The sequence below is a fragment of the Elephas maximus genome, chromosome 7 (assembly GCF_024166365.1).
Source record: "Elephas maximus indicus isolate mEleMax1 chromosome 7, mEleMax1 primary haplotype, whole genome shotgun sequence".
NCBI lineage: Eukaryota > Metazoa > Chordata > Mammalia > Proboscidea > Elephantidae > Elephas > Elephas maximus.
In genome coordinates this window covers 118,703,352-118,725,500 of record NC_064825.1, presented here as the reverse complement: position 1 = coordinate 118,725,500, position 22,149 = coordinate 118,703,352, and the positions used below count along the sequence as shown (strand labels likewise).

Here is a 22,149-nt window from a genome sequence, read left to right as displayed (position 1 = left end):
TGAGGGCAGGGCTGGAAGGAGGCCAGGGCTTGGGTGGGCTTCATTCTTTCCACATCAGTTGTATGGGTCAGGAGCTTGGGATACAGGTGTGAGCAAGGCAGCTGTGGGCCCATACCTCATACTGTATGGTCTGGCAGTGCTGACTGAGCAGAGGGCACCTGGGCAGCAGCATGGTGGTCAGGGTTTAGTGCAAATTCATATAGCTGTGTGCTCTTGGGACTGTGCCTTAACCTCTAAGCCTCAGAGTCCTTTGGTAATAATAGCATCTGCCTCTTAGAGTTGTACTGAGGTTGTAAAATGAGATGTGGAAAGCTGCTGATGCCATGCTTAGTATGTAGTCTGTGTTCAATCCACACTTATGAGTCATACTGTAAAACGTAAAAGAGCACAGTGATTTAGAACATGAGCTCTGGACTCAGACTGCCCAGGTTAAAATCCTGGGCTCTGCTGTTTCACCAGTTGTGATCCTGAACATGTTACTTTTCTGTCCTGTGCCTCAGTTTCTGTACCTGTAAAATGGGGATAACTGTTGATATCTATCTCATAGGGTGACTGTGAGGGCTAAATGAATTATAATACGTGTAAAGTATGCTAAGAGTAGTGCCTGGCTTGTCTTGAGCGCTGAGTAGGTGTTGGCTTTTAAGAAGTTATTACTGTTTAGCGGATGACCTGTCCTGGAGATGGGAGCTGAGGCCCAGAGGGGTAGTGGTTGTGCAAGGTTACCCAGCAAGTTGGGGCTGGGCCAGTCCAGTGCCTTTTCTCCTACCTCGCTGCCTCTGAGTTTAAGGGCTAGGGTCCAGGTGGCTTTTGAAATTTATTTTTCTAGACTGACCTGGGCTGGTGGGGGCGGAGCTGGAGGGAAGGAGGAGCTGGTGGGTGGGGGTAGGGGTGGGGGTGGGGGGTGGGGGGAGGGGAGGAGGCTCTGAGGGAGGCAGGGAGGAGGAAGAGGAGCAGGAAGGGGTTAAGGCTGAGCTGCCTCCCGCAGTGGGGGTGTGGGTGACTCAACTGGCTTCTGGGCGGGGCTGCCTGAGCCGCAGCTGCTCCGGAGGGAGCGGGCCAGGGCGAGCGAGCGGGCAGCCAGAGCCGTCGGACAGGTCTGGGCGAGGGAAGAAGCCCAGCCCTGCCCCGGTGCCGCCGCACCCAGCAGCCCTGGGCAGGCAGGGTGGGGGAGGGGGGCGGGCGAGGGCCATGGCCTGGCGAGGGGACGGGGAGGGCAGCATGTCTGTCCTGGAGCGGCTGCTGGCCAATGCGGCGCTGCGGGATGAGGCAGGCCGGCTCCGCAGGGCTCAGGGCCATGAGCCCAGGACGCTCCTGCCTGTGAGGGTGAGTTGGGGAGAATGGGGTGGGAGTGCCAGGAGACCTGGCTGGGTCTTCTCCCTGTCCCAGAGGCTCTGCCTCCTCCTGGGAGGAAGTAAGAGGTCTTCTGGGGCAGGCTAAGTAGGGGGGTGGCATTCCCCTTAGGGAGGAAGGGCCTGGGAACTTAAAGGGGGCTAGAAAGTTAGGGCTGTGTTGGAATCTTGTCTTGGAAAGGATTTTGCAGAGACTTTGAGTTCTGATCTCTTCTAATTGAAAGCTCCCCCCCCAACCTACTCCCACGTGACAACACTTCTTCCTGGCAAGCTTTCTCCTGGCTTTTGGCCAGGTGTTGCCCAAACATGACCATGGGGCCATCTATTGATTGCCACTGTGTGCCAGGTGCTGTGCTAAGTTCTTGGCTCTAGTGACCCCAGTTAATCGTCTTGCACTAGCCCAATGCAGTAGGAATTATCCCGTTTGAAGATGAAGACTCTGAGGCCCAGAGTGGTTAAGTGATTTGCTCAAGGTTACACAGCTGGGTTGTAAACCCAGACTTTCTGCTGCAAAGTGGGGCTCTCGGGCACTAGGCAGCTCTGTCATTCTGGGTTGACTCTATGCATTGTTTCTTTGTCTCAATTTTTTTCTGATTCCCAGGGACTCCTGGGCTGGGCCCAGAAGGATCTGCAGAGTGAATTTGGGATTGCAGCAGACCCACAGCCCAGCAGTTTCAGCCCTTCCGGCTGGTCCCAAGACACTTCCCAGGACTATGGCCTTGGGGGCATGAGCCCTAGAGGAGACCCGGGCCTTGGAGAGAGCAGCTGGACCAGCAAGTATGGGCAAGGAGCAGGGAAAGGGAGCAGCAGGGAGTGGGCCAGCAGGTGTGGCATAGGCCAGGAGGAGATGGAGGCTGGCAGTGGAGAACGGAGGGAGGCGTCTGCTGCAGCAAGGCTTGCCGCCCAGGACTGGATATTCGGAAAGCCAAACCCACTTGGCACTCCTCAGAGCCCGGAGGCCACTGCACAGGACTGGGAGTTCAGAAGGAGGGACTCCCGGGGCACTTACTCCAGCCGGGATGCAGAACTCCAGGACCAGGAATTTGGGAAGAGAGATTCGCTGGGTGCTTACACCAGTCGGGATGCAAGTCTTCGGGACTGGGAATTTGGGAAGAGAGATTCCCTGGGTGTGTACACCAGCCAGGTTGCAGACAAGCAGGGCCAGGAGCTGGGAAAGAAGGAGCCGCTTGGCAGTTACAGCAGCCAGGATGGAGATGAGCACGACCGGGAGTTTGAGAAGAGAGATTCTGCACTGGGTGCCTTTGGCGGCCGGGGTACCGAGCAGCAGCAGGGCCAGGGCTTCGGGCAGAGGGCCTGGATGAGTGACTACAGCGGTGGCAGCAGCTCTACCCTCCTCGGCTCCCAGGACAGAGGCTTCAGCACAAGAGCCTTGAGTGCTGGGTTCAGCCCTGAGGAAGCCCAGCAGCAGGATGAGGAATTTGAGAAGAAGGTTCCGAGTGGTGGAGACAGTCTTGGTGAGGCCAGCAGGGATGTAAGCCAGCCAGAAGAGAGAGAGCCAGGGGGCCTGTTCAGCCCTAGCACCCCCCAGCCGCAGGATGGGGTACCTGGGCAGAGAGAACAAGGGAGTGGTGCCACCCAAGAGGTCGAAGGGCTGCAGGGCAGACAGCAGGCAGGGGGCCAGAGCCCTGGTGATGCTGACCTGGAGGATAAGGAGACGGGGAAGCGAGGCTGGGCTACCGAGTTCAGCCTCAGGGTCGACTCCCAGCCAGAGGCGGCATTCAGCCTGGGCCGGCCAGACTGGAGTGACGATTTCTGCATCGAGGGCACCGAGAGGAGCCACCAGTTTGGTATCATTGGCAATGACAGAGCTAGCGGTGCTGGCCTGAGCCCTTCTGACAAAATGGGAGGTGGCCACTTCGTGCCTCCCGAGAAGACCACTGCCAGGTCTGTGGACTGGACTGACCAGCTAGGCCTCAGGAACCTAGAAGTGTCCAGCTGTTTGGATGCCAGGGGCTTGAATGAGGCCAGGGAGAACGCTGTGGGACAGATGGGCTGGTCAGACAACCTGGGCTTGAGGGACATGGACCTGGCTAGCCGTTTGGAGACTGGGGGGTCCGAGGAGCCCAGGGGAATCAAAGTTGGGGAGGAGGACTGGACTTCTGATATTGGGGTGAGGAACAGAGATTCGGCAGTGGTGGGGGAGGTAGGAGGCCACAGTCAGGCCAGGGAGAGTGGTGTGGGGCAGACCGACTGGTCAGGTGTGGAGGCCGGAGAGTTCCTTAAGTCAAGGGAGCGTGGAGTGGGACAGGCAGACTGGACACCTGACCTTGGGCTGCGAAACATGGCCCCGGGGGTAGGCTGCAGCCCCAGAGAGCCCCGGGAGCTTGGGGTGGGCCAGATGGACTGGGGCAACAATCTGGGCCTGAGGAATTTGGAGGTGTCCTGTGACCTGGAGTCAGGAGGGTCCCCTGAGCCACGAGGATGTGGAGTGGGGCAGATGGACTGGGCCCAGGACTTGGGGCTGCGGAACATGGAGCTCTCGGGGGGCCCGAGTGAAGCCAGGGAGCATGGGGTGGGCGAGGTCGGCCAGTGCCCAGAACTAGATCTTGGGAACAGTGGGGGCTTATCCCCAGACCTGGAGGCCACAGACCTGTCAGAGGCCAGGGAACTGGGAGTCGGCGAGACAAGTGGACCAGAGACCCCGGATGAGGAAGGCTACTCACCTTCCTCAGATACCCATCCTGAAGACCCCGGGATGGAGATGGGAGATGTCCCCAGCTTCAGAGCCAGGTAAGGGAGCCCATCCCGGTGTGGGAGGGAAGGTGTGATAGCTTTTCCCAAGGACTTCCAGGGTGTGGAAAATTGAGACATTTTGGACTGTGGATTTTTAATTTTTTAAAATAGAAATGTGATATGTACAAATGAATTCCTTTTTTTGATGAATGTCATGTTTGAGGTGTTACTCTTTTGCCACCCGTGCTTTAGGCTCTTTGTGATTTGGAGTTGAGACCGGGCAGGGGAAAATGGTTCATGTTCCATCTTGGATGGTTTCTGGTGGGTTCCTCTCTTGTGCACAGCAGCTGTTTTGCGTTCCTCTCACCCTGGAAGTCACAGGTGCTCCTGGGACAGGGAACGTGGATGCTTTGATGTGTATAGAAAAGAGAACTCAGGTTGAGGAGTCCCTGAGTGGTGCAAACAGTTAAGTGCTTGACTTACTAATCAAAAGGTTGGCGATTTGAAACCACCCAGAGGTGTCTTGAAAGACAAGGCCTGGCGATCTGCTTCTGAAAGGTCACAACCTTGCACTCTGTGGAGTTCTACTCTACACAGGCGGGGTTGCCATGAGTTGGAATTGACACGATTGCAACTAACAACACTACGGGTCGGGGTAGGGATGGACGTTGGTTAGGAACTTGGGGCTTCTTGCCTGCTCTGTCACGAGGCACAAAAGAGCAGTGATTTCAGAGCGCCCTGAAGGGCGTTCGACCTGGCTCTTGGCCCCATGACCTTGACCTCCATGTACAAAGTTGCTGAAAGACAGAGAACTTTCAAAAGGAACAAACTGTAGTTTTGTGAACCAGTCACGGTCTGTCTCATGGATTTTTATGTTCTAAAACCAACCGAGGTGATTTCGCACCTGGAAAGGGTGCTAAAAAGGCATTGCATCTATTTCATTAGCATTTCCGTCCACTGAGTTTTGGTTTTGTTCCCTTTACTGACTAGGAGAGCTTCTCGTGGGGTCTGTGGGGAAGAAAGGAAGGGAGGTGTTGGCTGGGGTCTGTGTTCTAAGTGGGACGGGCTGGTGGTAGTGGGAGCAGGAAGGTTCTAGAATCATCGGGGTGTCGGAGTGGCTCGGGAGAGGCATTTGGGGTTGAGGAGAAGGAGGGAGAAGGGAAGGTGGGCAGAACAGGCTTTGAGGCAGATTGGCAAGGAGGATGCCCAGGGGAGTTGAGCAGGGAGCTTTCTGGGGAGCCAGCTGTTGGGGAGACGGAGGAGTGTGGGGGCAAAGCCAGGAGACCAAAGGCTGCAGGGCAGGGGTGAGTACCCAGGACTAGTGCTCAGTGGACGAGCTGCTGAACCTCTCTGAGCCTTGGTTTCTAAGGTTTAGGCTCAGGGAGCTCAGAGTTCTGGCTTTAAAATTTCTGTTCAGAGGAGCGTGTAGGGTCCCTGTGGTTGCTCCCGATTTCTCTGCCCAGGACTCAAAGAACTCTGCTCTCTGGTGCTCAGTTTCACGCCTTACCTCCTTCATCTTCACAGCTGCCCTGTGAAGCAGGAAAGGGGTTGTTCTCTGCTCCAGTTCGCAGGTGGAGAGGTGGCATGACCCGCTTAAGGCCACAGAGTCAGCAATACAGCTCTCAAACTTACTGATGTGAAATGCTTTCAGGTGTGGCCCCTGCTCTGAAGCAATTTAGACTACCTGGAGAGGGATCCACAGCCCTCCACCTTTCCCCTCTGATTGAGAGAACTGCCCTACAGCAAACAATTCAAAGGAGAAGCGATAAGATCTTTTCCTTTGTTTAAAATGCCTAGAGGCTGTGGGTGGGGTGGGATTAGGGTGGGGTAGGATTGTGACCGGGTCCCTGGGTGGTGCAAACTTTTGATGCGTTCTGAAAGATTGGAGGCTGGAGTCTACCTAGAGGCACCTTGGAAGAAAGTCCTCGTAATCTGAAAAATCAGCTATTGAAAAGCCTATGGGGCACAGTTCACCCTGACACATGTGGGGCACCATGAGTTGGAGGCGACTGGACTGGGTCCCAGGAAGAGGAGCGGAGGGGCGTGACACTGGGAGCCCTGTGCACTCAGCGTTGATTGCCATCACACTTGGAAACCACCAGTTTTTTCTGCCTCCGTTAAGATAATCTGGCCAGTGTGGATGTGAGCTGAGTTTAGGGCTCAGCTGCGGTGCCCTGGTGGCACAGTGGTTAAGAGCTTGGCTGCTAACCAAAAGTCGGCAGTTTGAATCCACCAGCCACTCCTTGGAAACCCAGTGGGGCAGTTCTACTCTGTCCTATAGGGTCACTATGAGTCAGAATCGACCCGATGGCAATGGGTTTGGTTTTGGATTTGTGTGACCATCCAGGTGAGCCTGATTTTGTGCCATGGCAAATGTGCCGCCCCCAGAGCAGAAAGAGAACAGTTTCTCTGGAGGGCTGGTTTAAGTTGTATGCTTTAGGGCAGCCTTTCCCAAAATGTGTTCTGAAGAATACTGGTCTGCGACTAAGTTTGGAAAGTGTTGTGTACTCTGTGGCCATAAAGGAGACTTTGGCATGTATATGAACATGTGTGAGCCCGTTAAAGATGATAAGTATAGTAATAAAGAAACCTGTTTTCTTTTCTCTACCCAGTGTTTCCCAAACTTAATTTGACCAATATCCAGGGAGCTAGTGTTCTGAGCATGACTTAAACCTGGTGCTGTCCAGTCGTTTCCGACTCATAGCGACTCTATTGGACAGAGTAGAAGTGCCCCCTAGGGTTTCCAGGGAGCAGCTGGTGGATTCCAACTGCTGACCTTTTGGTTAGCAGCCGAGTTCTTAACCACTGTGCCCCCAGGGCTCTGAGCATGACTTAGGGAAACTGTATACTATGGAAAATTTCTCTTTGAAGGAAATGTTTGGAGGTTCTTTTTGTAATGAGATGTCCTTGAGGATAGCTCGGAGTAGCCTGGCTTTCACATTTGGATGCCCGAGTCTGTCACCAGCTCTGTGACCTTGAACAAATTACTCCCCAGTGCCCTTGAGTTGGGAGTAATCAGAAGACATCCCTACTTCATAGGGTTTTTGTGAGGACTGAGACTTAATATATTTTAAATGATAGAAACCTGCCTGGCAGGTGGTAGTTACTGAGAACATGTTAGTTCCCTGTATTTGTGTCTGTTTTGCAAGTTTGGATGTGAGGTGTCCCTAAAGTGAGGCCCTTGGGGGCATTTCTGTCACTGTCCCTTTGTTGGACAAAGGTACCCCTGTTGCGGTCATTGACTAGACTGCTGTCTGGCACAGCCATGACGAGACTAGCATGGGGGTGGGATGTGGAGAGAACGCAGGCCCCCCTCATCTGTGTGTGGGGCCACTTCATCCTGTGGAGCAGCACTCCTGGGTTCCCCTGGAGCTGGCTTACCATCCTGTCCTCTCTCTGGCCTCCTGGTCACCTCCTGGCCCTCTCCTGAGGGATGCAGGAGCCTCTGAGCCATTTTGGGGTCTTTGTAGAATCTGACAAGAACCTCAATGATCCCTGAGTCCAGCTCCCTCATTTGTAGAGGGGGAAACTGAGCCCCAGGGTTGTGATTGTGGGCTCCATCATGTTCCCTTGGGCCCCAGCCTTGTGGCTCTCTCTCAGGGTGTCCCCTGTCTCTCCGGGGTCACATCCTTCCAGCTCCAGCCCTGAACCCTCCCATATTTCAGGCCTGGCAGCCTTGCACACTGGAAAGGTAATTTTTGGCCGATCTGCTCCATGCCATCAGGGTGTTTGCACCTGGAGCGGGGTCCTCAGGCTGCTCAGAGTCTAGACAGCATGAGGGGATTAGAGGGTAATAAGACGAGGCATCCTTTCAGGCCAGGAATCCATGTCGAGGATGATGACGATTGTCCTAATCGTTTGTCATATTCATCAAGCGCTAACTGTGCGCTGGGCACATATTTCTGTCAACAAACGCAGCAGAGTAAAACCAGTTGCTGTTGACTCCTTCTCGTGGTAGCCGCGTGTGTGTCAGGGTGGAACTGTGCTGTGTAGGGTTGTCAGTGGCTGGTTTTCCGGAAGTACCTTGCCAGGCCTTTCTTCTGAGGGGCCTCTGGGTAGACTCCAACCTTCTGGTTAGCAGCTGAGCGCATTAACTGTTTGTACCCCAAAGTATAGGTACTTTTATTTTTCTCATTGTACAGATGAAGAAACTGAGGCTTAGAGTGGGTCCATAACTTTGCCAAAGCCACAGGTGTAGTAAGTGATGGAACCCTGATCTGGACCAGAGTGGCCGAACTCAACACCCAGGTTCCTGACCACTCTGCTCTCCTGCTTCTCTGCTGGGGCGGGGCTCAGGCTGTAGGCATCCTGGGCGTTGAAGAGATGGGAAAGCTCCCTGAGATGAGGTGATGGGAAAGTGGGGTTTAGATAGGCAGGAATATGCACCCTGCATTCCCTGGGGCCTGCCCCACCCCGATCACCCACCCAGGTTCCTCCCCTGACTTCTGCCTGTGTGGCCTGGTGCCAAATCTGGGGAGTGAATCTTTCCATCCAACTGATGGGTGGATGGGTGCCTGCCCTCAGCCTTCCTTCTGCCCCACGCCAGGGAGAGGCTCTGGGCAGGGCCTCTTGGCTGGGTGGGGTGCCATGGCCACCCCTTCCCTCCCAAGCCCTCCCTGCTTTTAAGCTGGCTGTGAGGGTGAGCTGGCTTTGGCCACTGTCCAGGCCTGTTCCCAATTCCTCTGCCTTGTGTCCTTCTGCTGCGCCACTGCCTCCTCCGCCCTTCCCCATTCCACCTTAATTTCCATCTCTCAGCAGCTTGTGGAAGGACAGATTGACACGTGTTCTCTCCCTCCCTCCCCCTCTTCCGGCTTGGTATTGACTCACCTGCCCCCTTCAGTCCTGCTCGGAACTCAGCAGCCTGACTTCCGGGCACTCCCCCACCGGCCTTTCCCAGGCCTGACTGTGTGCCTGCACAACACAGGGACTAGTTAGTGTGTCAGGGTGTGGCTCTGTGCTGGGCTTACAGGTGTGGGGGTACTAGGTGTGCTTAGAGGGAGTGACAGCAGGACAGCACGCTCGCTCCCTGTATGAGGTGTGCAGTGAGTGTGTGTATGTACACGTGTGTGTATATTGTAGGGAGTGACAGCATGCTCACTCCCTGTGAGGTGTGCACTGAGTATGTGTGCATGTATGTATATATTGTAGGGAGTGACAGCCAGACAGCACACACACTCCCTGTATGAGGAGTGCAGTGTGTGTGTGTGCATATTGTAGGGAGTGACAGCCAGACGCACACACATTCCCTGTATGAGGTGTGCAGTGAAAGAGTGTGTGTGTGTGTGCATATTGTAGGGAGTGACAACCGGACAGAACATGTGCTCCCTGTATGAGTGCAGTGTGTGTATGTGCACGTGTGTGTATATTGTAGGGAGTGACAGCTGGACAGCACACACACTCCCTGTATGGGGAACACCGTGAGTGTATACAGTGTGTGTATTTTAGGGAGTGACAGTGCACACACTCTGAGGTGTGCTGTGAGTGTGTGCATGCATGTGCACGAGTGTGTATTTTAAGGAGTGCCAGGTGGACAGTGCACACACTTTGAGATGAGCTGTGTGTGTGCGTGTGCATGTGTGTGTATTTTAAGGAGCCACAGGTGGACAACACATTCTCTGTATGGGGTGTGCTGTGAGTGTGGGCAGAGTGTCTGTGCACACGTATATATTGTAGGGAGTGACAGCTGGGCAGCTCATGTGTGTATTGCAGGGGGTGACAGTGTACACACTATGAGGAGTGCTGTGAGTGCGTGTGTGTGCATTTTAAGAAGTCACAGGTAGACAGCACACACACTATGAGGTGTGCTGTGTGTGTGCATGTGTGTGTGCACGTATTTTAAGGAGTCACAGGTAGACAGTGCACAAACTGTATGAGGTATGCTGTGTGTGTATTTTGAGGAGTCACAGGTGAACAACGCACACACACTTTGAGGTATTCTGTGAGTGTGTGTTGTGTATTTTAAGGAGTCACAGGCAGACAGCACACACACACTGTATGAGGTGTGGTGAGTGTGTATGCATGTGAGGGTGTGGGTATTTTAAAGTCACAGGTGGACAGTGCACACATTGTATGGGGTGTGCTGTGAGTGTATATGTGTGTATGGGTGTGTATTTTAAGGAGTCATAGGCAGACAGCGTACACACTGAGGTGTACTGTGAGTGTGCATGCACGTACATGTGTGTATTTTAAGGAGTCACAGGTGGACAATGCACACACACTGTATGAGATGTGCTGTGAGTGTGTGCATACGTCTGTGTGTGTATATTTTAAGGAGTCACAGGTGGACAGCGCGCACGCATTGTACAAGGCGTGCTGTGTGTGCAGTGTGTGTTGGGGCCCAAGGTGACCCAGCCTGTCGTTCACTCAGCAGACATTTACTTAGTCCTGTTCCTGGCTGGGCCCTGGAGGCACACAGGCAGAGGCCCATCTTTGTCCTTGAGAAGCTCACAGGCAGCAGTGGGGCAACATGTGCACAAAGGAGAGCAGGACTCCGGGGCGGGGGCTGGCGCAGGTTGGCACGCGGGGCTGGCACAGGTTGGCACGCGGGGCTTGCAGAGCTGAGGAGGAGCGGCCGGTGGAGGCGGGGGAGGGGAACAGACAGCTTCAGAAGAGGGGCTGAACTGAAGGGTGAGGAAGTTAAGGGAAGGTGGGGAGCTTGGGGGACGAGGGAGCAGCTTGTTCAAAGACTCATTAGTGTACAAGGGCCTGATGTGCTCTGGAACTCACTGGTAGTTCTGAGACTGGGGTGCAGGGAGATGTGACAAGTGGGCTGAAAGAGGAAACGGGGTTGAAGAGCCAGGTGGGCCAGTACCTGACTCACCCCAAGGAAAGTGATTGCCGGAACAGGTCCCCTGGGAGGAAACACGAGCAACATCAGTAGTGGTAATAATAATATAAGCATAAGCAGTGGCCGTCGAGTTGACTCTGACTCATGGTGACCCCACGTGTGTCAGAGTAAAACTGTGCTACGTAGGATTTTCAGTGGCTGATTTTTGAGAAGTCGATCACCAGGCCTTTCTTCTGAGGCACCCTGGATGGACTCAAATCTCCAAACTTTGTTAACAGCTGAGTGCATTAACTGTTCGTATCATCCAGGGACTCCAGCAATACTAGTAGCTGTTATTTGTAGGGCACGTGCTTAGTGCCAGGCACTGTGCAAATACTTTAGATTCTCATTTCATCTCTGCAGCAACTCTAAAGTTACAGGAAACTGAGGTGGTGAGAGGTGAAGGGACTCACCCATAGTCTCTTGGTGGACCTGGGATTTGAACCCACCGGGTTGGTTCCCCTGACTGCTGTGTTACTCAGGGCTCTGACTGTGCCCTTCCTGAAGGAGTCTGGGAAAAGTGTCACAAGGAGAAACAGGAGAGTTTATAGGTGGGGGACTCAGGTCCATAGAAGTGGGCTTGGGGGAGAGAGAAAGGCTTGTGACTGATCTTGTTCCTTGTCTGTGGCTTTGCAGTCCTGGCAGGTGTCCTGCCCGTTCTCCGCCCTCTGGCTCCCAGGGCCTGCTGGAGGAGATGCTGGCTGTCCACAGCTCCAAGACACCGGCCCACAGAGAGTCTGCGGCCTCGGCCCTCAGGCGCCTGTCACAGGAGGGAGAAGCCATAGCTATCCAAGGGGAGCCTCTGGACCATGGCAGGGACCCTCTGCCCTCTTGGAGGCCCCAGCCTGATGGTGAAGCCAGTCGGACAGAGGAGGTGGACGGCGGTTGGGGCCCTCCGGGGGCTGAGCAGGGCGAGCAGGGACCTTTACAGACTCCTCGGCGGCCCCCCCAGTGCCTGCCCCCCAGCTCCCTGAGTCAGGACTTCTCTTTCATTGAGGTCAGTGGAGTGCAGGGCTGTGGGTGGGCGCTTGTGGGGGGTGAGGTGATAGACCTACAACGTGGTTCCTGGAGCTGCCCCTCAGCTATGAGGGGGGAGGCAGAGAGCGGGTTGTGGGTGTGTTGTGTCAATAGGAAGCTCCAGACATCAAGAGGGATCAGCTGGCTCATGGCCAACTGCTGTTAGGGGCTCCTGTGGTACTGGGTGGGACCAGGGGACAGCAGTGGCAGTGGCGGTGCTGTTGTCTTGAGCAGGACACCGAGATCCTTGACAGTGCCATGTATCGGAGCCGTGCCAACCTGGGGCGTAAGCGTGGGCACCGGGCCCCAGCCATCCGGCCCGGCGGCACCCTGGGTCTGTCGGATGCAGGGGACTCGGATGCACGCCTGTTCCAGGACTCCACAGGTAGGGCATGTGTCATTCGGTGATGTCTGCGTCGATGTTGAGGTGGTCCCCGGGTGGTGCAAACAAGTTAAATGCTTGGCTACTGACCGAAAGGTTGGTGGTTTGAACCCACCCAGATGCCCTTCGGAAGAAAGGCCTGGCGATCTACTTCTGAAAGGTCACAGACATGAAGACTCTGTGGAGCAGTTCTACTCTGCAAGACACGGGGTTGCCATGAATTGGAACCAGCTCGACAGCAACTGGTTTGGTTATTTTTGGTGTCAGTGTTGAGGGGCACTAGGCCCAGGTTGTGCAGGGCGGGGGAGGTCTGTGGGGTCTGCTTTGTGCTGCCTGTGCTGAGCCCCCTCCCTGGGCCCTTGCAGAGCCACGGGCTTCCCGGGTGCCGTCATCCGACGAGGAGGTGGTGGAGGAGCCTCAGAACCGCCGGACACGGATGTCCTTGGGCACCAAGGGGCTGAAAGTCAACCTCTTTCCTGGCCTGAGCCCATCTGCCCTGAAGGTACCCCCTGATCATGTGGCAAACACATCCAGTTGCCTGGCCACCTGGTTACCTTGCATCCAGCCTTCCTTCTCTCTGTCCAATCTATGCATTCTCCAGTCTTTCTTGCCCCTTTCCCCTTCTCACTTGGCTCTCCAATGAGGGCCCTCTGAAGATTCCATTGTGCCCTGAGCCCTGTGCTGTGTGCATGCTCTTGTTCCCTGAACCTCCCAGGGTATAGGGGTCACAAGCTGAGCACATAACTAACTGCGGTGAAGGGAGTTTAGTTGTTGCTGGAGAGGTACAGATTGTTTAGAGAGAGAGGTTATTTCCTAACAGTGGGGTGGTGGGGCATGGGAGGGTACACGGAGAAGGCCTCATTATGCATTTGGTCTTGGCTTTGAGGCTTGTGTAGGAGTTTGTACAAAAGGTTAAATGCTGCTGACTGAAGGGGTGCTTCGGAAGAAAGGCCTGGCAACCTACTTCTGAAAAATCAGCCATTAAAAACTCTATGGACTTCACCCCAAATCAGCACAATATGCATTCTACTCTAGTGTCCATGGATCATTCTCTAGGACAGACCACATTTTAGGGCACAGAGCAAGTCTTGATAAATTTAAAAAGATTGAAATCATACAAAGTATTTTCTCTGACCACAACGGAGTGAAGCTAGAAATCAATAACAGAAAAAAAGCCTGAAAATACACAAACATGGAAATTAAAAAACACACTATTAAACTACCAGTGGGTGAAGGAAGAGATCAAAATAGAAAGCACAAATTTCTTATGGCCAAATTAAAGTGAAAGCACAACATACCAAAGCTTATGAGATGCAGCGAAGGCAGTACTCAAACTTATAACAATAAATGCCTACATAAAAAAAGACAGACGATCTCAAATTAACAGCCTAACTCAACAACTCCAGGAACTAGAAAGAGAAGAGCAAACTAAGTCTAAACCTACCAGAAGAAAGGAAATAACAAAGATCAGAGCATAAATAAATAAAATTGAAAACAGAAAAACAATAGAGAGCATCAATAAAACGAGAAGTTATTCTTTGAAAAGATCAGTAAAATGGACAGACCTGTAGCTAGACTAAGAAGGAAATAACCAAAGAAAAAAATGAAAGAGGGGACGTTACAACTGACCCAATAGAAATAAAGACAATTATGACAAAATATTATGAACAACTGTATGGCAACAAACTGGATAACCTAGATGAAATGGACGAATTCTTAGAAGCACACAACCTACCCAAACTGACTCAAGAGGAAATAGAAAGTCTCAACAGACCCATGACAAGTGAAGAGATCGAATCAGTGATCAAACACCGCCACCCCAAAAAGTCCTAGACCAGGTGACTTCACTGGGGAATCCTACCAAGCATTCAGAGAAGAATTGACAACAATAATGTTTAAACTCTTTCAAAAGATAGAGAAGGAAGGAATACTCCCTAATTCGTTCTATGTAGCAAACATAACCTGGATACTAAAACCAGACAAAGACACCAGAAGAAAAGGAAGTACAGGCCAATATCTTTTATGAATAAACCAAAACCAAACCAAACCCGTTGCTGTCGAGTTGATTCCGACTCATAGCGACCCTATAGGACAGAGTAGAACTGCCCCACAGAGTTTCCAAGGAGTACCTGGTGGATTTGAACTGCCGACCTTTTGGTTAGCATCTATAGCACTTAACCACTACGCCACCAGGGTTTTCCTCTTATGAATATAGATGCAAAAATCCTCAACAAAATACTAGTGAACAGAATCCAACAGTGTATTAAAAGAGTCATACACCATGGCCACCTGGGATTTATTCCATGAATGCAAAGATGGTTCAACATTAGAAAATCAGTCAACATAATACACCATGTAATTAAAACAGTACCACATGATCATCTCTGTGGATGCAGAAAAAGCATTTGATAAAATCCAACCCTTTCCTGATGAAAACTCTAAAGAAGATTGGATCAAAAGGGAAATTCCTCGATATGATTCAGAGCGTATATGAAAAGCCAATAGCCAACATTATACTTCATGGAGAAAGACTGAGAGCTTTCCCCTTGAAATTGGGAACAAGACAAGGGTGACCACTCTCACCCCACTTCTGTTCAATATTGTATTAGAAGTTCTAGCCAGAACAATAAGACAAGAAAAAGAAATAAAAGGTACCCGGATTGGAAAAGAAAAAGTGAAATTATCCATGGATGATATGATCCTATATGTAGAAAGTCCCAAAGAGACCATGAGAAAACTTCTAGAACTAAGAGAGGAATTTAGCAAAGTTTCAGGGTACAAGGGTAACAAAAATTTTGTTTCTATACACCAGCAGTGAGATATCTGAAAGGGAAATTAGAGAAACAGTTCCCTTTACAGTAGCATCCAAGAGAATAAAATACCTAGGAATAAATCTAACCAGGGATGTGAAGTACTTATACAATGAAAAATGTAAAACACTGCTGAAAGAGATTAAAGAAGACTTAAATAAATGGAAATAAATGGAAAGATGTTTCAGGTTCATGGATTAGAAAACTTAACATTGTTAAGATGTCAATACTCCCCAAAGTGATCTATAGATTCAATGCAATCCTGATCAAAATTCTAACAGCCTTCTTTACAGAAATAGAAAAACCAATCCTCAACTTCATATGGAATTGAAAGAGGCCCTGAATAGCTAAAACAACGTTGAAAGAGAAGAATAAAGTAGGAGGACTGGTGGCGTAGTGGTTAAGAGGTACGGCTGCTAACCAGGTGGTCAGCAGTTTGAATCCATCAGCCGCTCCTTGGGAACCGTGTGGGACAGTTTTGCTCTGTCCTATAGGGTTGCTATGAGGTGAAATCGACTTGACAGCAATGTTTTCTTTTTGTAAATCTGCAGTAATCGAAACAGCTTGGTACTGGTATAAAAATAGACACATAGACCAATGGAATAGAATTGACAGTCCAGAAATAAGCCCACACATCTATGATCAACTGACTTTTGAGAAGGGTGCTAAGTCCCACTCAATGGGGAAAGAAGAGTCTCTTCAATAAATGGCGCTGGGAAAATTGGATTTCCACATGCAGAGAAATGAAACAGGATTCATGGGTCATACCACACACGAATGTGCAAACTAAAACCATAAACTTCGTAGAAGAACAAGCAGGGGCAATGCTGTCAGACCTAGCTTTCAACAATGGATTGTCTAATGTAATAACAAAAACACAAACCACAATAGACAAATAAATGGGGCTTCATAAAAATAATAAACTTTTGGTCATCAAAAGACCTTAACAAAAGAGTGAAAAGAGAAGCTACCGACTGGGAGAATATCTTTAGAAATCATACATCTGATAAGAATCTAATAACCAATATATATATAAAACTTTGACAACTAAACAAAAAGACAATAACCCCATCATAAAATGGGCGAAGGACTTGAATAGACATTTCACCAAAGAGGACATTCAGTTGGCCACCAAATACATGAAAAGATGCTCAATGTTAGCCATCAGAGAGATGCAAATCAAAACCACCATGAGATACCATTTCACTCCCACTAGGATTTGGAAACCCTGGTGGCATAGTGATTAAGAGCTACAGCTGCCAACCAAAAGGTCGGCAGTTCAAATCCACCAGGCGCTCCTTGGAAACTCTATGAGTAGTTCTCTGTCCTACAGGGTTACTGAGTCAGTATTGACTCAATGGCAGCAGGTTTGTTTGTTTGTTTTTGGTTTAGGATGGCTAAAATAAAAAAAATCCAGAGAACAACAAATGTTAGTGAGGATATAGGGAAATTGGAACCTTTATCCCTTGCTGGTGGGAATGTAAAATGGTACAGCTCTTACGGAAAACAGTGTGTGGGGGTCTTTAAAAAACTAAAAATAGAACTACCATAAAAAAAAGGAACCTTGTTGCTGTCGAGTCGATTGCGACTCAAAGCGACCCTATAGGACAGAGCAGAACTGCCCCGTACAGTTTCCAAAGAGCACCTAGTGGATTTGAACTGCCGACCTTTTGGTTCGCAGCCGTAGCTCTCAACCGCTACGCCACCAGGGTTTCCCAATGATCCAGCAATTCCACCCTTAGGTGTGTACCCAAAAAACTTGAAAGCAGAGACTCAGACTTGTACACCAATGTTCACTGCAGCACTATTCACAATAGCTAAAAAGTGGAAATGATCTAAATGCCCATCAACAGATAAATGGATAAACTAAATGCGGTACATACATACAATGGAATACTGCTTAGCCAGTAGGAGAAATGAAGTCTTGATACATGTTACAGTATGGATGGAGCTTGAAGACATTGTGCTGAGTGAAATAAACCAATCACAAAAGAACAAATATTGTATGACCTCACTTATATAAAAAGGCAGATATATGGAGACCAAAGTTTATTAGTGGTTACCAGGAGCAGGAGGGAGGAGAAAAAGGGGCATTACCGGTGATGGAAAAATCTCATTGACTAAGGGTAGGGCTGTCAATAATTTGTACACCTGTAAAAAGTTAAATTGGCAAAAGTTGTGTGATGGATATTTACAACAACCGAAAAAAGAAAAAAAAAGTAGCAGCTGAGGCTGCTTATGTTCAACCAAGCACCTCATGGGATTTGGTTACTTGGTTTAGAAGTTCTGGGTTCATGGGACATCCCAGTTAATTGTCTTTAGGGCATCTGTTCTACCTCCTAGTTCACTGCAGATTGCCTAGGTTCTTAAAAGCTTGCAGGTGGATGTCTGAGGCACAACAATTGTTCTCTATTCACCTGGAGCAACAGAGGAAGGAGAGTCAGGAATAGGAGAAGGATATGGAATGTGTGGCTAATTGGCTGCATGAACAAGTACCTCCTTTGCCGTGAGACCAGAAGAGCTAGATGGTGCCCAGCTGCCATTACTCTGAACATTTTGATTAAAGATTCCATAGAAGAGTCCTTATCAACACGGGGAGGGGGAGAAGGAAAATATAGAACAGAATTTCAAATTTTCATGGCCTCTAGACTTTCTAGAGCCACGGAGGGTGGATGAACCCCTGAAACTGTTGCCCTGAGGTAATCTTTAAACCTTAACCCAGAAATAACCCCTGCAGTCATCTTAAAACCAAACAATAGTTTAACTTAACTAATAAAAAGGTCTGCCTTAAGCATTTTGCTCATTTAAGAACTATCTGTATGGGATCAAGTTGACAATAGCAACTCGAAAGATCAGATAGGAACCTTAAGGGGCAGGGAGTTTATGTTAATGAAGGAGTAAAAACTCAGAAAAGGAAGATGTGAATGCTTGCACAGCTCAAAGAATGTAATCAGTGTTACTAAATTGTACATAAACTGTTGAATTGGTGTATATTTTGCTGTGTATATTCTCAACGACAACAACAAAATAAATAAAGTTTAGGGAAAAAAAAAATTTACAGCCTAGGAAACCCTAAGGGGTAGTTCTACTTTTTCATATATGGTTGCTAGTTTTTAGGGGTCGGAGTCATCTCGACAGCACACAACAACAACAGCAAACAGGATAAACTAAAGAAAAATAAAAAGCCAAATGCATTGCCATCAAGTTGATTCTGACTCATAACGATCCTATAAGAGGCACATAAAATTTAAATGCCCAAAATGCTTTCTGTCTTCCCACTTATGGATGGCAGGTTGTTATCTGAGAAATTTGGAGGAAATACGGTTTCAATTTCCTTGTAGCAGGATTTTAAGTGTCGGTTATCTGACAAGATTAGTTCAAGGATGATAGCTTTATAGCTTTAACTTTTTATTACAGCATAATATAAATAACGAAAAATGTATCTATAAAAAAGACCCTATGGACCACAGTTCTATTCTGACACACATGGGTTTGGTATGAGTTGGAATGGATTCAATGGCAACTTTTTTTGTTGTTTTTAATGGGGAATGGGGTGGCATTCCAGGCAGAGGGAACAGAATGAGCAAAGGCACATGGATAGGAAGTCACCACTGGGTTCATCCAGCCCAGTTTGTAGGAATTCAGTTCAGCAATGTCTTTCTGAAGACCTGCTGTGTACAAAGCATGGCTCAGCTGTTAGGATAAGCTCGGCTGAGCCAGGTGCAGACCTCGTCTTAAAGCAATTCCGTGTCCATCAGGGTAAAGGGACTGCAGAGGGGTATGTGCCTGATTCTGGGGGGCTGCATGCTCTTGGGAGAAAGCCTAGCCTCCTGCAGATGCCCTTGCCTGTCTCCACTCATGTCTCTGTGAATCTGGTCGTGCCTCACAGGCTAAGCTGCGTTCCCGGAACCGCTCAGCTGAGGAGGGGGAGCCAGCAGAGAGCAAATCGACCCAGAAGGAGTCCGCGGTCCAGCGCTCCAAGTCCTGCAAGGTCCCCGGCCTGGGGAAGCCCCTCACGTTACCTCCCAAGCCAGAGAAATCCTCAGGGTAAGTGACATCAACTGACCTTACTGTATTAACCTGAAAAGGGAAACCCCATGCAAGATGTGGAATCACCTGCAGAAAGCAATTTTGCCTTTGTTCTTGGTTCTTTTGAACTGGACCAACACCTGAGACTAATGAGTGAGGGCTGACCAGACCAAGAGGGACCACCTGGGAGCCCGATGGTGACTAAACCTTAGGAGGCATCATGTAATCTATCATGGCCATGTGGGGAGGCCGATAAGAGCCTGAACCCTGAGATGCAGATTAGCTTCCTGGCTGGTGACCATGTACAAGAGAGGGTAGCACATCACTTATTGGGACATGGAAAGTTTGTGTTAGGGCCCCTCCCAGACCTCACCCTGTGTGTCTCTTCATTTGTATCCTTTTTGGTTGTAATGAATCTGTAGCCATAAGTATGGTGTACTATCCTTGAATTCTGTGAGGCAATGTCAGCGAACCCACAGGGGCAGTGAAAACCAGCAGGGACTGGCATCTGCCTGTTTGGCAGTCTGGAAGAAAGCGTCCTTCTAACTTGTGAGCTCTGACCCAGCTCTGGGTGGCTAGGGTCAGAGAAAATGCTGCATGGGCAACTGGTCTGAAAGGTGGCATCTGTGTAACATGTGAGCTATGTGCCAGCTTCAGGTGGCGAGGGTAAGAGAAGGGAGTGCTGTGTGGGTGGCTGGCATCGAGGATGGAGAAGTGGGAGGGTGAGGACTGGATCCATCCCCACATTTTGGGGATTGGGTTCATGTTGATCCTTCCTGCACAGTTGGCACAAAGGTGGAATTTACCCACTTTGCCCATTACTTAAGAAAACAAAAACCCGGTGCCGTCGAGTCGATTCCGACTCATAGCGACTCTATAGGACAGAGTAGAACTGCCCCATAGAGTTTCCAAGGAGCGCCTGGCGGATTTGAACTGCTGACTCTTTGGTTAGCAGCCGTAGCACTTAACCACTACACCACCAGGGTTTCCATCCATTACTTAGTGCACCCCAATTTACAGAGGAAACTGAGGCTCAGAGAGGAGGTTGACATGCCCAAGTTTAACTGTATTTAGTTGGTGACAGAGTCTCTTCAGCCAGACCCCAGGCTGCCTCTTTGGATTGGAGGGCAGGTGTCTGTCCCAACAATGCTTCCTCAGTTTGTTCAGCTTCCCTAAAATTTGCCTTCTGCCCTTTGCCCTCTGTCTTCTAGGTCAGAAGGATCGTCACCCAACTGGCTGCAAGCCCTAAAGCTGAAGAAGAAGAAGATCTGAGAAGTCACTGAGGTGAGGTCCCGTTCTGGGCTAAGGTCCTGCTTGAGGCTAGGGGAGTGGTGTCCAGGGCTGGGTAGGACTGGCCCTGGAGGCCTCAGGAGGTCATATACCCTCCCCTCTTCCAGGCTGAAGAGAGGCTGAAAATAAGCAAGTGAATTGAGGCTCCAGAGAGCTGGTGGGTCCCTCAGCTCCCAGGGGTGGTCCCAGGGCAGGGTGCTGTCTGGCCTGGCATGGAAGAGGAAGAGGGCTTCCATTCCAGCCTCCCTCGCTACACTCAGGGGCAGTCCCCCATGCACTGTGGATGGCCTGAGTGTGGTCAGATGGCCCTTCTGGTCTCAAATCCCCAGGGGACTCACCAGGCCCTGGTGTGGAGGTCAGTCTTGAGGATAATCAACAGGGATCTTCCTGGTGATAGGGGGGAGCCAGGGTGGTATTGGGGCAAGGAGGAAACGGAAGCCTCATCTCTACCCACTGTGGCCCCCTCCTCTGACCACTGTTCCTCCCTCCATTGCAGGTCCCTCCTATCTGGCAGTCTCAGGCAGTGCTGTTCCTGTGGGGTCCCCAGGCGAGGAGAGGGCTGGAGCCCCCCATGCCCAGGCTGCAGCCTCTGTCTCTCTCCACCTCTGAGGAGCGTCTGGGGAGGCACATTTATGCACTTTGTACCCCGCTCCCATCTCTTCCCCTACCTGCCTACCCCTCCCAGGTTCAGTCATTAGTGGTTGAAGGTTTTGGGCCCTCCCTTGCTCTCCCCTCCTCCCTCACTGCTTCCTCCTCCAGCCTCCCTTGGGTTTTCTTTTGATACCAATTTATAGCATTTTTTATAAAAGCCTTTGATTTTTGTAATGGGCGGAGCCTGCCCCAGCCCCTCCCCGGCTCCCCTGCTGCCCTGCTGTCCTGCCAGGTACCCACAGAGACCAATGACGTTTTGCCACTTGAAACAATAAAGTTTTTTGGGAATTGGTGCTGCCCAGGCTGTGGCGTGTGGTCATGGCTCCTGTCCCTCTGTGCAAGGCTCAAGTTGGGAAGTCCTAGTACTGGCCCTGGAGTTGACTCTGGCATTGATGTGCCTCTGCTGCTTCACTCTCTGGGCTGTTTCCCTGATGAGTGGCCCATTGGTTACAATAGTCTAATTGCTTATTCAGAGCACCTCCAGATCTCAGCAGCTTCACACAAAAGGTCTGTTCCTCATCATGGCACAGTTGAGTGCGGGTTGGTGGTGGGGGTGCCCTCTACCTTGCAGTCAGTCATAACCCAACCTCCTGCCCTGTTGTGGCTCAGCCATCTTCAGGGGCCTTGAGCCCTCAGCTGCATCCAGTGGAGGGTGGGGAGGACCTGTGGGGGACCTGCATTTCATTGGTCAGGATTCAACTCATGGCCCCTGCTAACTGCAGGGAAGGCTGGGAAATGTAATTTGGCTGTGTGGCCAGAGAGGACTAGTTACAGGTGAAAACTCACCCTTTTCACTGGAGGGTTGGTTTCTGTGATCCCTAAGGGTCCTTTTAGCTCAGATGTTCTGGAATGTTCTGTAGAGTCTTGACTTCCCTCAAAAGCCTTGAAACATGGTCTCTGATCTCCACCCAAGCCTCTGGCCATTGGTGTCCAGCTGTGCCTCAGCCCGGTTTTCTGGTATCCTAGTTTCCTCAGACTTGCCAACTTCTTTCAGGGCCAGCATTGTCTTTCCCTGCGGTTTGGTAAAAGGAGAGGATCCTGTGGCCTCACCCTTGATGGGGCCCTGATTGTAGCAGGTCAGAGCTACTACTTAATATAGAA

At 50.6% G+C, this 22,149-nt stretch overlaps 1 protein-coding gene across 3 annotated transcripts in view; it reads left to right on the top strand.

Annotated features, from left to right (window-relative positions):
- TNKS1BP1 (tankyrase 1 binding protein 1) overlaps positions 1-21,370 on the top strand; it is a 35,116-nt gene extending 13,746 nt beyond the window's left edge. For all 3 annotated transcript variants that reach the window (XM_049891977.1, XM_049891978.1, XM_049891976.1), the window contains exons 6-12: positions 1,951-4,100; positions 11,506-11,866; positions 12,121-12,271; positions 12,634-12,770; positions 18,968-19,125; positions 20,319-20,391; positions 20,894-21,370. In XM_049891977.1, coding sequence (XP_049747934.1) covers positions 1,951-4,100; positions 11,506-11,866; positions 12,121-12,271; positions 12,634-12,770; positions 18,968-19,125; positions 20,319-20,379 — 3,018 coding nt within the window. In that variant the 3' untranslated portion in view covers positions 20,380-20,391; positions 20,894-21,370. The remainder of the gene's footprint in view (positions 1-1,950; positions 4,101-11,505; positions 11,867-12,120; positions 12,272-12,633; positions 12,771-18,967; positions 19,126-20,318; positions 20,392-20,893) is intronic.
- Positions 21,371-22,149: the final 779 nt, after the last annotated feature.